Consider the following 14,597-nt stretch of genomic DNA (forward strand, 5'->3'; position numbering starts at 1 on the left):
TTGTACCAACAGTTGCATGAGTGTTTCCCTCATATGCTCTCAAATATATTATCAAAATGTATGACCTCTGCTGATAGGTTACAAAAATGATATTTTAAGTGTACATTTTTGTTGTTTTCTTTTAGTGAGAAAGTTAGTTTCAAGTCAATTTTCTAAGTACGTAAGGAGAAAGTATAAGTTTAGCGCTCCTTGCTATAAAAGTTTTGTAATGTGCAGATCTCTATTTTTTAATTAAATGTTTTATCTGGAGATTAATTATAGATTCTACAAAGTTCTAAGAAATAACAGAAAGAGATCTTATGTACCCTTTGCTCCGATTCCCCCAATGCAGAACCATATTATAACCAGGATTCTGATATTGATATGATTGAGACAACATTTTCATCACCACAAGTATTCCCCGTGTTGCCCTGTTACATGACCCACACCCACTTCCCCCCTACCCCACCTCCTTCTTAATGCCTGGCAATCACTAACTTGTTCTTTACTACTAAAACTGTCATTTCAAGAATGTTATGTAAGTGGATTACATGGCATGTAACTTTTCCAAGTGTTTGGAGGTTTTCCCATTATTTCTCTGTTAATGATTTCAAGTTTGATCCTATTGTAGTTGGAACACACCTTATATGATTTCGACACCTTAAAATGTGACGTTTCTTTTAATGGTTCATACATTGTCTATCTTGGCATATGTTCCTCAGACAATGAAAATGTTATGATATTGCTGGTGGAGTGTTTTATATAAATGTTCATTAGGTCCTATTGGTTGTTGGTGGTGTTGAGACCCTCTATACACTTGCTGATTTTCTCTCTACTTCTCTCAGTTGTTGAGAGAGGGGTAAAGTCTCCATTTTTTGGTGAATCTGCCTATTTCTTCTTTTGGTTCTATAAGCTCTGCTTCACATATTTTGCAGTTCTGTTGTTTGCTGCACACGTTTAGGATTTTTAAGTCTTCTTAGTGGACTGACCCTTTTATCATTGTTATAGAATGTGCCTTATCTCTGATAATTTTCTCTGCTCTGAAGCCTACCTTATTTAATATAAATTCAGTCACTCTGGCTTTAAGATTTGCATAATATAATTTTTTCTGTCCATTTATTTTCTACCAGCCTGTAATATTATACTCGAAGTGAGTTTCTTTTACAATGCATATAAGTGAGTCATGTTCTTTAATCCACTCAGCCAATTTTTTTGGGAAAAAAATTTATCTATTTATTTGGCTGCCTTGGGTCTCAGCTGAAGCACATGGGATCTTTCAGCATGCTAGCTCTTTGCTGTGGTTTGCAGGTTTCTCTTGGAGAAGGCAATGGCACCCCACTCCAGTACTCTTGCCTGAAAAATCCCGTGGGCGGAGGAGCCTGGTAGGCTGCAGTCCACGGGGTCGCTAAGAGTCGGACACGACTGAGCGACTTCACTTTCACTTTTCACTTTCATGCATTGGAGAGGGAAATGGCAACCCACTCCAGTGTTCTTGCCTGGAGAATCCCAGGGACGGGGGAGCCTGGTGGGCTGCCGTCTATGGGGTCACACAGAGTCGGACACGACTGAAGTGACTTAGCAGCAGTAGCAGCAGCAGCAGGTTTCTCTCTCAAGTTGTAGTGTACAGGCTTTAGAACATGTGGGCTCAGCAGCTGCAGCACATGCATGGGCTTAGTTGCCCTGCAATATATGGGATCTTGGTTCCCTGCTGCTGCTGCTGCTAAGTCGCTTCAGTCGTGTCCGACTCTGTGCGACCCCATAGATGGCAGCCCACCAGGCTCCCCCATCCCTGGGATTCTCCAGGCAAGAACACTGGAGTGGGTTGCCATTTCCTTCTCCAATGCATGAAAGTGAAAAGTGAAAAGGAAGTCGCTCAGTCGTATCCAACTCTTAGCAACCCCGTGGACTGCAGCCTACAAGGCTCCTCCATCCACGGGATTTTCCAGGCAAGAGTACTGGAGTGGGTTGCCATTTCCTTCTCCCTGACCAGGGATCAAACCTGCTTCTCCTGCACTGGAAGGTGGATTCTTAACCATTGGAGCACCAGGGAAGTCCTGACTGCCAATTTCAATTGTTACATTTAGATCATTAATATTTCCTGTAATGACAGATACATTAGAGCATAAGCTCACCATTTTATTTTTTTGTTCTCTGCACATTTGCCCTTTTATTTTTTCTATTTCCTACGGGTTATTTGAAACATATTTTAGAACTCTGATTTTAGTTATCATTTTGAGCGTATCTTCTGTTATATGTTTCTTACTGGTTTATCTTGGTATTTATTAAACATACCTTATTACAGTCTACCGATGTTGTCATTTTACCAGTTTGAGTGAAACACAGAAACCTGTCACTTTATGTCCTTTAACCCTCCCCTGGTTTGTAATATAACTGCCATGAATATTTGCTTGGTGGTAGTGTTGTTTAGTTGCTAAGCTGTGTCTGACTCTTTTGCGACCAACATGGACTGTAGCCTGCAAAGCTCCTCTTCCATAGGATTTCCCAAGCAAGAATACTGGAGTGGGTTGCCATTTCCTTCTCCAGGGGATATTTCCAACCCAGAGATTGAACCCACGTCTTCTGATTTACAGGCAGATTCTTTAACACTGAGCCACATGGGAAGCCCAATTTCCAGTACACTATAGTTATATATGTGTTCTTTACATATATTTTCCCCTCACACCACAATTACTGCAGCCCACGTGCCTAGAGCCCAAGTTCTGCAGCAAGAAAAGCTACTACAATGAGAAACCCATGCGACGCAATGTAGAGTAGTCCCTGTTAGACACAACTAGAGAAAGCCCACATATAGTAATGAAGACAGCACAGCCAACAACGAATAACTTAAAAATAAAAATTAAAAAAGTGGGTTCCTCCATTTATACATATTTATATATATATTTATTATACATATTTACATATATATTTATACATTTATATATATTCTCCATTTTCTGTTAGCACATGTCTGCCTCACCATTTTACAATTTAAATAAACATACTAATTCAAATCTATTACAAACACCTCACTTCCCAGCTATAATTATTAACACAGACAAATTGGTTCAGGAACCTTGACATGAGCTGGTTGCTAGCATGACATAAAGTGTAGCACCTTCCAATATTTCCTGCTTTGCAACTGGAGATACTCTCTCTCGGGAACATGCCCTCTTGAATGAACTGTCTCTTTTTTGGGTACCAAACCTTAGAGGGCAATGTAGACCTCAGGTGAGTGAGAGGTATACTTTAACAAAGATGAAGAACAGAAAAGGAGAGGCGAGAGACTGGTAGAAGGGTTCTCACACATTAATTTTAGTAAAGTTGAGGATCTAGAAACTTATCTCCTCATAACTAACCATACCAACATGGTCAGTCAGAACCCTTGGGACAGTCCTAGAATATTTATATCTTCATTTTAAGATCACTAGTCTAATGGTCATAATTGTGAGGAAAATCTGGATCTTTTAAGTCTATGAATTTAGTACACTCTGAGAATATATTATATGATAAAACAGTCAAAAGATTTCCTAAATCCCAATCGCTGCTGTCTTTGTAGATGAGATATAAGGCAGAAACAATAACAAATCCATTGTTAAGTTGCTGAGTCTCCTAAAATAATGCTTCTAAAGTAAACTAAAAGGAAAAAGAAAACTGCTGCTTCCAAATGAAAATAAAATGATATTTATATAATTTAGAAACAATACCTCCCAACCAAGACCAGCTACAAAATCTTCATATGCTTGACTTCCTCCTGTATTGGTGAGAATGGAATGTTTGTCTTCTTGTCCTTCAGCAACATAAAATACTGCAATCTTGTGTGTCTCTCGGCTATAAAACAAAAGATTTCACCATTCATTCAATCATTAATTTATCCAATAATAAACTTCTAAATATGGGGCAATAAAAAAGATGAAAATGAATTAAACCTTATAATTCAAAAAGAGAGAGATCTAAGTATAAGTAAAAAATTCTGAAAGTTACAAAATTGTGATTTGGACAGAAGAAAAGCATGATTACTTCTGACTGAGAAATTAGACAGAAATTTAAAAGAGAAAGTAATATTAAGTTCGGTAAAGGCAACTAAGATTTGACAGATGAAGAAGAGACGGCATCCAGAAAGACACATAGGTGTGAGTGCACAAAGCATCTGAAGAGCTGCCTGTTGTACAATGTAGCTGAATCCCAGAGTTAGAGGGACTGTGTTTTAGAACTAAAACTAAGTAGGAGTACAGAGATGAATAAGAAATGATCCATTTCTCCAAATTACTTATAAGAAATTCATACATAAATACTATAAAACTTTATGAAATAACTGACAAATTCTGAGACATTTTAGTTTTAGTTCTCCCTAAAATTAAAAATGCTCCTAAAAGCAAACTTCTTGTATGAAATTTGGCTTTCCAAGATAACAATAAATGACTCAAGCAAACAACTATCAATGTACTTCTGATTCAAAGACACAAAGTAGAAAGTAAAGGAAATGGAAAAAGATGCTATGCAGATAGTAATCAAAAGAGCTGATGTTGCTATATTAGACTTTTAAATAAAAATGTTACAGGTAGTTAAGAGAGACATCTTAGGGTGAGGTGGGGGTTGGTTTGGGTACAAGGGATTCTTTTTTCCATTCTGTGTATTTATGTCATTAATCTGACAAGTCTCCCTCCTCCACATATGTCTGTCCCCATTCCCATATTTGTATGGTACAAGCAATAAAGACTAAAAAGCTATCAGAGCTAGTAAATGACTTCAGGAAGGATTTAGGATATAGTATCAACATACAAAAACCCAACTGTACTTTTATAAACAATGAACAATCCAAAAACAAAGAAAGCTATTTCTTTTATAATAGCATCAAAAACATACAATAATAAAAATGCTTAACAAAAATATTTTGTACTAACAAAAGTACAAAACTTAAATACTCTGAAAGCCACAAAATGTTTTTGAAGAAAAGTAAATATCTTAAAAAAAATCCCATATTCATGGACTTAAAAAACTTATTATGAAATTTACCAAATTGATTATAAATTTAATACAACTTTTACCAAAATCCTAGCTTCCCTTTTTTTGGAGAAGTTGATAAGCCAATTCTAAAATTCACAAGAAAATGCAAAAAATTCCAGAGTCAAAATAATCTTGAAAAGGAAGAATGAAATCAGAGGACTCATAATTCCCAGTCTTAAAGCCTGCTACAAAACTGTAGCAATCAATGGACCGTGGTACAATCATGGAAGTAAAAGAAGTTCATTCCTGGCTGACTCTCTGTGACCCCCTGGACTGTAGCCTGCTAGGTGCCTCTGCCCTGGAATTCTCCAGGCAAGAATACTGGGGTAGGCAGCCATTCCCTTCTCCAGGGGATCTTCCCAACCCAAGGATCGAGCCCGGGTCTCCTGCATTGCAGGCAGACTCTTTACCACCTGAGCCACCAGGGAAGCCTGTGGTATTACCACAGCAGAGACATATATATGTGGTCTTTTGTGACAGGGTTTTTAGCACAGTGTTTGCAAAATCCATCTATGTTGCAGCATGTGTCAGCACTTCATTTCTTATCCCTGAATAATACTAAATTTGTGAATGTACTACATTTTGTTTATTCATTCTTAAGTTGTTGGATATTTGCATTAGTTTCACTTCTCGGCTGTTATGAATAATGCTGCTGTAAACATTTGTGTCATTTTTTAATGGACAAAAAAGGCTTTTTGCCACAGTACCAAGCCAACTCAATAGGAGAAAAAAGTATTTTCAACAAATGGTCCTGAGGGAACTGGATATCTGTAATGCAAAAGAATAAAGTTGGAATCTTACCTGACACCATATACAAAAATTAAAAAGCATCACAGACTCTGAATATAATGTCTAAAATTATAAAAATCTTATTAAAAAGTTCACAGAACTATAAAATGTCCATGTAAAAAATGACACGAATGTTTACAGCAGGATTATTCATAACAGCCAAGAAGTGAAACTAACGCAAATGTCCATCAATTTATGAATGAATAAACAAAATGCAGTATATTCACAAATGAGTATTATTCAGGGATAAGAAGAAATGAAGTGCTGACACACGCTGCAACATAGATGAATTCTGAAAACACAGTGCTAAGAAGCCCTCACAAAAGACCACATATGTTTGAGTCCTATTATATTAAATATCCAGAACAGGCAAATCTATAGAGAAAGAAAGTAGATAAATGTTGTCTACAGCTGGTGAGTAGCGGCTAGTGTTCAGGGGTAACGGAGAATGACCAGTAATGGGAACAATGCTTCTTTTTGAAGGAAATACTCTAAAATTGCTGTGATAGCTGTCTATGAATATACTAAAAACATGTACACTTTGAGTGAACCTTATGGTATGTGAATTACATCTCAAGAAAGATGTCAGAATTTAAGTTGGAAGTATGAAGTAAATTTAAGTTGGAAGTATGTGTAAATTCTGATCCTGGCATAAAGGGGACCTGTCAGTGTTCTCAATATTCCAGATAAAGGGCTATCAGCTAGAACTCATAAATCACAATTAATAAAGTTGAGCAGAGTTATATAGAAATGTTCACCTATTACTAAGTCAAAAAGAGAAATACATGTGCCAAATAGGAAAATTTAGAAAATAAATCTTTAAAATGCAAAAGTAAAAGAGAATCACTTTATATTATCTATGCCCTTTTAGAAATTTGTAAAAGTAGAGCTTGTTGTTGTTTGGTTGCCCAGTCATGTCTGACTCTTTGTGACTCCATGGACTGCAGGCCTCTGTTGTGAAGAAGACCTTACCTGCTCTTTAACATCAGATGTTAATTTTTCACCATTCCTTCTTATTTTTCTACTTACTACTTCTACTAAAATACTTGGTATATATCGGATTGCCATTAAATTATTATGTGCCACAACAGTGAATGAAGTAAAAAAGATCAGAAAAAAATGAGTTTAGTGAACTTATAGGCACAAATATTCTATAATAAGTCCAGTACTGGCAAAATATTATGAGCTTACTATTGGAAAATTAAAAATGAAATATGCCAAGTTACAAGCACTCTGATTCCCTATATATACATTGCAATAGAGAGAATAATAAAAATAATTGAGATTTGAAGTTTAAAAATATGGTAGTTCAACCATGCAGAATAGGAATGAGTTAATTTAGTCAAAGAAAACAGAGTATATATAAATGGTTGAAGAGATAAGACTATAAAGAAAGAATCTTTTCATTTTCCTTCTTCCTAATCCTGCAGACAAATAATCAGGTTTGTTTCCAGATTCTTGGCTTAAGAAGAAGCTCAAAGTTGCTGTACTATTTATCACATAATTAGAATGAATTTTTACTTGAACCTATTATGTCAGAAGAAGAAAGGGAAGTGGTTTCATTATTTAATTCTTATAAAAAAGCAAAATAAATGTCATGTGTTCATTTGGCATATAATATCAAAAAGAATCTATGCTGTCTCAGTGAAGATGTCCTCCATATACTCCAGCTATATATGAGAATGGAAGTGGTTTAGCAGGAGCCAAAAACTAGAAAAGCATAAGGTAATGTAAAACAACCACGAATAGCCAAGAATAGCCAATATTGGCTGGTATGGCCTGAGTTCTAAAGAATCTGATCAGGCACTGGGAAGTCATTAAGGAATAAAATAAAAATTTTACATTAGAACAAGGTAATTTTAACATGACTTTTGAAGTCAGGGGAAAAGAACGTTTAAAGAGAGAACAAACACATGATAAAAACTAAATAAAAAGAAAAGAGAGAACAGACGACAGTATTAAATTTTTAGGAGATATAATACTCATGAGGTTTTTAGGGCAGAAACTATTCTGTATTATATTGTAACAGGGTATGTGCACTCAGTCGCTTCATTTGTGTCTGACTCTTTTGTGACCACATGGACTACAGCCCACCAGGCTATAGTCTGTGGGATTCTCCAGGCAAGAATACTGGAGTGGGCTGACACGCCCTCCTCCAGGGGATCATCCCGACCCATGTCTCTTGTGTCCCCTGCACTGCAGGTGGATTCTCCACTGCTGAGCCATGGGGGAAGCCTGCACGGTATGCGTGTGTCACCATACCTTTATTAAATCTCATTATCTCATACAATATACGATGCCAAGGGTGAACTCCAACATAAAATTCAGTTAATATATCAACACTGGGTCATCATTTTAACAAATGTACCACAATGATATAATGTAAAAATAACTATATGTTACCCACAATCACAGAAAACTAACCAATCTAATCACATGGACCACAGCCTTGTCTAACTCAATGAAACTAAGCCATGCCATGTAGGGCCACCCATGGGTCATGATGGAGAGTTCTGACAAAATGTGGAGAAGGGAACAGCATACCACTTCAGTATTCTTGCCTTGAGAAACCCCATGAACAGTATGAAAAGGCAAAAAGATAGGACACTGAAAGATGAACTCCCCAAGTCAGCAGGTGCCCAATATGCGACTGGAGATCAGTGGAGAAATATCTCCAGAAAGAATGAAGGGATGGAGCCAAAGCAAAAACAACACCCCATTGTGGATATGACTGGTGACAGAAGCAAGGTCCAATGTTATAAAGAGCTACTGCATAAGAACCTGGAATGTTAGGTCCATGAATCAAGGCAAATTGGAAGTGGTCAAACAGGAGATGGCTAGAGTCAACATTGACATTTTAGGAATCAGTGAACGAAAATGGACTGGAATGGGTGAATTTAACTCACATGACCATAATATCTACTACTGTGGGCAAGAAACCCTTAGAAGAAATGGAGTCCGAAATGCAGTACTTGGATGCAATCTCAAAAGCAACAGAATGATCTCTGTTCGTTTCCAAGGCAAACTATTCAAAATCACGGTAATCCAAGCCTATGCCCCAACCAGTAATGCTGAAGAAGCTGATTGAATGGGTCTATGAAGACCTACAAGACCTTTTAGAACTAACACCCAAAGATGATGTTCTTTTCATTATAGGGGACTGGAATGCAAAAGTAGGAAGTCAAGAAACACCTGGAGTAACAGGCCAATTTGGCCTTCAAGTATGGAATGAAGCAGGGCAAAGTTAATAGAGTTTTGCAAAGAGAACACACTGGTCATAGCAAACACCCTCTTCCAACAACGCAAGAGAAGACTCTACACATGGATATCACCAGATGGCCAACACTGAAATCAGACTGATTATATTCTTTGCAGCCAAAGATGGAGAAGCTCTATACAGTCTGCAAAAACAAGACCAGGAACTGACTGTGTCTCAGATCATGAACTCCTTATTGCCAAATTCAGACTTAAACTGAAGAAAGGAGGGAAAACCCACTAGACCATTCATGTACGATCTAAATTAAATCCCTTACGATTTATACTGTGGAAGTGAGAAACAGATTTAAGGGACTAGATCTGATAGACAGAGTGCCTGATGAACTATAGACAGAGGTTTGTGACACGGTACAGGAGACAGGGATCAAGACCATCCCCATGGAAAAGAAATGCAAAAAAGCAAAATGGCTGGTTGAGAAGGTCTTACAAATAGCTGTGAAAAGAAGAGAAGTGAAAAGCAAAGGAGAAAAGGAAAGATCTACCTATTTGAATGCACAAAGAATAGCTAGGAGAGATAAAGCCTTCCTCAGTGATCAGTGCAAAGAAATAGAGGAAAACAACAGAATGGAAAGACTAGAGATCTCTTCAGGAAAATTAGAGATACCAAGGGAACATTTCATGCAAAGATGGGCTCAGTAAAGGACAGGAATGGTACGGACCAGAGAAGCAGAAGATATTCAGAAGAGGTAGCAAGAGTACACAGAACTGCACAAAAAGATCTTCACAACCCAGACATCCTGGAATGGGAAGTCAAGTGGGCCTGAGAAAGCATCACTACGAACAAAGCTAGTGGAGGTGATGGAATTTCAGTTGAGCTATTTCATATTTCAAATCCTGAAAGATGATACTGTGAAAGTGCTGCACTCAGTATGTCAGCAAATTTGGAAAGCTCAGCAGTAGCCACAGGACAGGAAAAGGTCAGTTTTCATTCCAATCGCAAAGAAAGGCAATGCCAATGAATGCTCAGACTATCGCACAACTGCACTCATCTTACATGCTAATAAAGTAATGCTCAAAATTCTCCAAGACAGGCTTCAGCAATACATGAACTGTGAACTTCCAGATGTTCAAGCTGGTTTTCGAAAAGGCAGAGGAACCAGAGATCAAATTGCCAACACCTGCTGGATCATCAAAAAAGAAGAGAGTTCCAGAAAAACATCTATTTCTGCTTTATTGACTATGCCAAAGCCTTTGACTGCGTGGATCACAATCAAATGTGGAAAATTCTGAGAGAGATGGGGATACCAGACCACCTGACCTGCCTCTTGAGAAACCTATATGGTGGGGAAGCAACAGTTAGAACTGGACATGGAACAACACACTGGTTCCAAATAGGAAAAGGCTGTATATTGTCACCCTGCTTATTTAACTTATATGCAGAGTAATCACGAGAAACGCTGGGATGGAAGAAACACAAGCTGGAATCAAGATTGCCAGGAGAAACATCAATAACCTCAGATATGCAGATGATACCACCCATATGGCAGAAAGTGAAGAACTAAAGAGCCCCTTGATGAAAGTGAAAGAGGAGAGTACAAAAGTTGGCTTAAAGCTCAACAGTCAGTAAACGAAGATCATGGCATCTGGTCCCATCACTTCATGGGAAATAGATGGGGAAACAGTGGAAACAGTGTCAGAGTTTATTTTTGGGGGCTCAAAAATCACTGCAGATGGTGATTGCAGCCATGAAATTAAAAGACGCTTACTCCTTGGAAGGAAAGTTATGACCAACCTAGATAACATATTAAAAAGCAGAGACATTACTTTGCCAACAAAGGTCCATCTAGTCAAGGCTATGGTTTTTCCAGTAGTCATGTATGGATGTGAGAGTTGGACTATAAAGAAAGCTGAGTGCTGAAGAGTTGATGATTTTGACCTGCGGTGTTGGAAAAGACTCTTGAGAGTCCCTTGGACTGCATGGAGATCCAACCAGTCCATCCTAAAGGAGATCAGTCCTGAGTGTTCTTGGAAGGACTGATACTGAAGCTGAAACTTGATTGCTTTGGTCACCTGATGCGAAGAACTGACTCATTTGAAAAGACTTTGATGCTGGGAAAGATTGAAGGTGGGAGAAGGGGACGACAGAGGCTGTGATGGTTGGATAGATTCACTGACTCAATGGACATGAGTTTGCATGAACTCTGGGAGTTGGTGATGCAAAGGGAGGTCTGACGTGCTGCAGTTCATGGGGTCGCAAAGAGTCAGACATGACTGAGCAACTGAACTGAACTGAATATTCATTTTATGAATCTGGCTCTAACATTAATTTTAAAAACATGACAACAGACAAAAATTTAAGTAAAATATTCTAATAGATGAACCATGCCCTAATTAAATATGAAATTCTAGTAAATTTAACCCAGCAAGAAGTCATAGGACCTAGGAAGGTTTATCCCAAGAATGCAAGAATTACTTAATATAAACAATCTAATTAATATGTATCAACTTGGTAAGAAAGCAAAGGCTGAATGCAAAATAAATAAAAATATATGAAAACTTGAGTTGACGCTGAAAAGGATTCTGACAACATTTAACACCTGTTCATTATGAAATTTCATAGGAAATAAGCTACTTTTCCAGGATGATACAAATAATCTATTTCAAACTAATAACCAATATCTTACTTAAGGATTAAATAGAAGAGTCATTTCTATTAAAAGTAGACAAGACGAGGATGACCGGTCTTCCTATAGCTATTTAAAACTGTAGTTAAGTTTTATTCAGTGCAATAAGACATGATGATATAAGCAAAAGAAAGCATAACCTTTTTTTTGTCATTACTTTTTGAAAGGAGATATTTGCAGAAAATGATTGTACACCTAAACAAATCCTAAGAGTGAGACAACTATAAAATGTTTAAAATCAGTAAGAGTCATCCCAGGGTACACTGGGATGACCAAGAGGGATGGAATGGGAAGGGCAGTGGGAGGGGGGTTCAGGATGGGGAACACATGTACACCCATGGATTGTACATCCATTGATTCATGTCAATGTATGGCAAAACTACACAATATTGTTAAGTAATTAGCCTCCAATTAAAATAAATAACTTTATATTAAAATAAATAAATTCCTGATTTGGTAATGGCAAAAAATAAAATAAAATCAGTAAGAGAATTTATTAAGGTATTTATTTATTTATTTATTTATTTTCATTAAGGTATTTAGATACAAAATACAGTGAGGGGAAAGATTCTACTCAGAATACTAATACAAAAGTAAAATATACCCCTAAAAGTAATGTCCGGGTCTCAGAACAAATAAAAAGCACTCTATGATTATGAATGGGAAAGTGAAAAAGTGAAAGTGAAGTCTCTCAGTCATGTCCGACTCTTTGTGACCCTATGGACTGTAGCCTACCAGGCTTCTCAGTCCATGGGATTTTCCATGCAAGAGTAATGGAGTGGGTTGTCATTTCCTTCTCCAGGGGATCTTCCCAACCCTGGGATCGAACCCAGGTCTCCCGCATTGTAGTCAGACGCTTTACCCTCTGAGCCAGAATGGGAAAAATGATGATAATAAGGGTGTTTACTCTTTCCACAGGAAAGTTTTACTGCAAATCCAATCAAAATATCAATGGGATTTTTTTCCCCTGGAAAACAATATCATAATTCTAACAAAACTCTGGTAGAAAAAACAGGTAAGAACATCTACAAAAAGAAGAATGTGTTTGGATGAAATGAGGAAGAAGACTGATCCTATCAGATACTAAATTATAAAGCTGTAATAAACAGTAACATCTCCAGAAAATTGACAAATTAATAGCAATAAACAGATGGCTTTGAAACAGCTTAATATCTGATAAAGATGATATCAAGTCAATGGGAAACATATGGTCTTTAACAAATTCTATGACAAATTATAAAAATAGACTATTTTCCAACATTCAATGTGGTTCCATTTCTCATTCCATAAATCACAATACATTCCAGATGGGATTAAAAAATTAATATAAATACTTAGAAACCTAGAAGGAAATTTAACTATTTAATTGATTTTAAGACAGAACTCTCTAAGCACAATTACAGAAATTAAAAAGATTGAGAGATAATAATACATAAAATGAAAAACCTGTATGTTAAGCCACCTAAAGATGTTGAAAACTGAACTAGAACTCCCACAATAAACACAAATTATCAAAATTAATCCTTAAGACATACACATGTAAGAGAGCTCTTATAATTAATAAAAATTCCTAAAGAGGAAAAGGACAGCAAGAGAGAATTTGGAAACAGATTAAAATTTTTTTACAAGTATATGAAAAATATTAACTTCACTAGTATTTAAAAACTATAGGTTAATAAGATACCATGATCTGCCCCTCGAATTATAAAAATTAAGAAAATGTGATTAATATCTTGTGCTGAACAGGCTGCAGTTACACAATGTTGGTGGGATTAGAAATCAGTACTTACTGGAAAGCAATTTTATAATATATATGGCCTGAAATAAGTTCTTATGCTTGACCTAAGAATTCTATTTCTAGGAATCTACTATAGGGGAAGAAATAAAAACTCATGTCAAAAATTCACAGAACTTGGTGCCATAAAAATATTTTTTTTTGAAGAATATCAAAACAGTTGAAGAAAATGCTTACAATATCGAGTTTTTTTTAAAAGACATAACTTACTACATATTACTATGATTCCAATTTTGTAAAACAAAAATGATATATATGTCTATCAAAAAGACTAAAATACATAAAGAAATGTTAACAATAGTCTTATGAATAACAATAGTTTTTCTATTTTCTTTAACAGCCAAAGATATCATACATTATTCTAAAAAATTATTCTGAGGAATGCTGAAAACAAGGAAAAACAAGAATGACTGGAAATGAACAAAAAGTACATTTTTTTATAAATTTGGTAGTAAAAACATGGAAGGGATGTATTATAGCTTGAAAGGATAAAAACTGAGGAAAGTTTTGTTTTAAACACATAAACTTAGGGCAAGAGAAGTAGAAATACAAGATAAAGAAGGAATAACTTTCTGAAGATCCTAGAGGAGACTAAGAAGATAGGAAGCAGAAGCATAGAAAGAAAAAAAATGCTTTTCTGACAAAGAAAACGAGCAAGAGAAGATGGCTCAATACAGAGAAATTAAAAAAAAGATGTAAGGTATGTGTGTTTGATGTGGAAATGGTCTGAATCGTCTTCTTCACTTTGCACTCCTACAGAATACTGATGGTAGGGTGAATGGCTTGTTACAAGCTAGTTTCTCAATGGTCAGAATATAGAGATGACTTTTGATTACACTGACAACTTGAGGAACAAAGAAGTGGTTTATAATAATTACTTTAAGAAGTAAAGTATTATAAAAGTGAACAAGGGATAAAAAATTTGCCAAACAACAGAGGCAGCATTGTTGAAGTAAAGATGCATGAATCTACAGTAACTTCCTGTATCATACTGGTCTGATAATTTTCTCTAGTAATGTACTGCTGCCTAGGAGTAGAGGAAGCAGATGTTAAGAATGATTCTGATTAAAGAACTGGTTATAGAAATATATATCTATATCTATAAACTTAACAGTTTTGACATTGTAAGA

At 36.3% G+C, this 14,597-nt stretch overlaps 2 protein-coding genes across 13 annotated transcripts in view; both read right to left on the bottom strand.

Moving 5' to 3' along the window:
• The window catches only part of LOC114109112 (large ribosomal subunit protein uL18-like), a 638,969-nt gene that overhangs the window by 157,499 nt on the left and 466,873 nt on the right, over window positions 1-14,597 (bottom strand). The window lies entirely within an intron of this gene.
• Window positions 1-14,597, bottom strand: part of RALGAPA1 (Ral GTPase activating protein catalytic subunit alpha 1) — a 201,085-nt gene that overhangs the window by 47,109 nt on the left and 139,379 nt on the right. For all 12 annotated transcript variants that reach the window (XM_004017895.6, XM_060401811.1, XM_060401806.1 and 9 more), the window contains one exon: window positions 3,684-3,807. In XM_004017895.6, the coding sequence (XP_004017944.2) occupies window positions 3,684-3,807 (124 nt within the window). The remainder of the gene's footprint in view (window positions 1-3,683; window positions 3,808-14,597) is intronic.

This window comes from Ovis aries, chromosome 18 (genome assembly GCF_016772045.2).
Source record: "Ovis aries strain OAR_USU_Benz2616 breed Rambouillet chromosome 18, ARS-UI_Ramb_v3.0, whole genome shotgun sequence".
Taxonomy (NCBI): domain Eukaryota; kingdom Metazoa; phylum Chordata; class Mammalia; order Artiodactyla; family Bovidae; genus Ovis; species Ovis aries.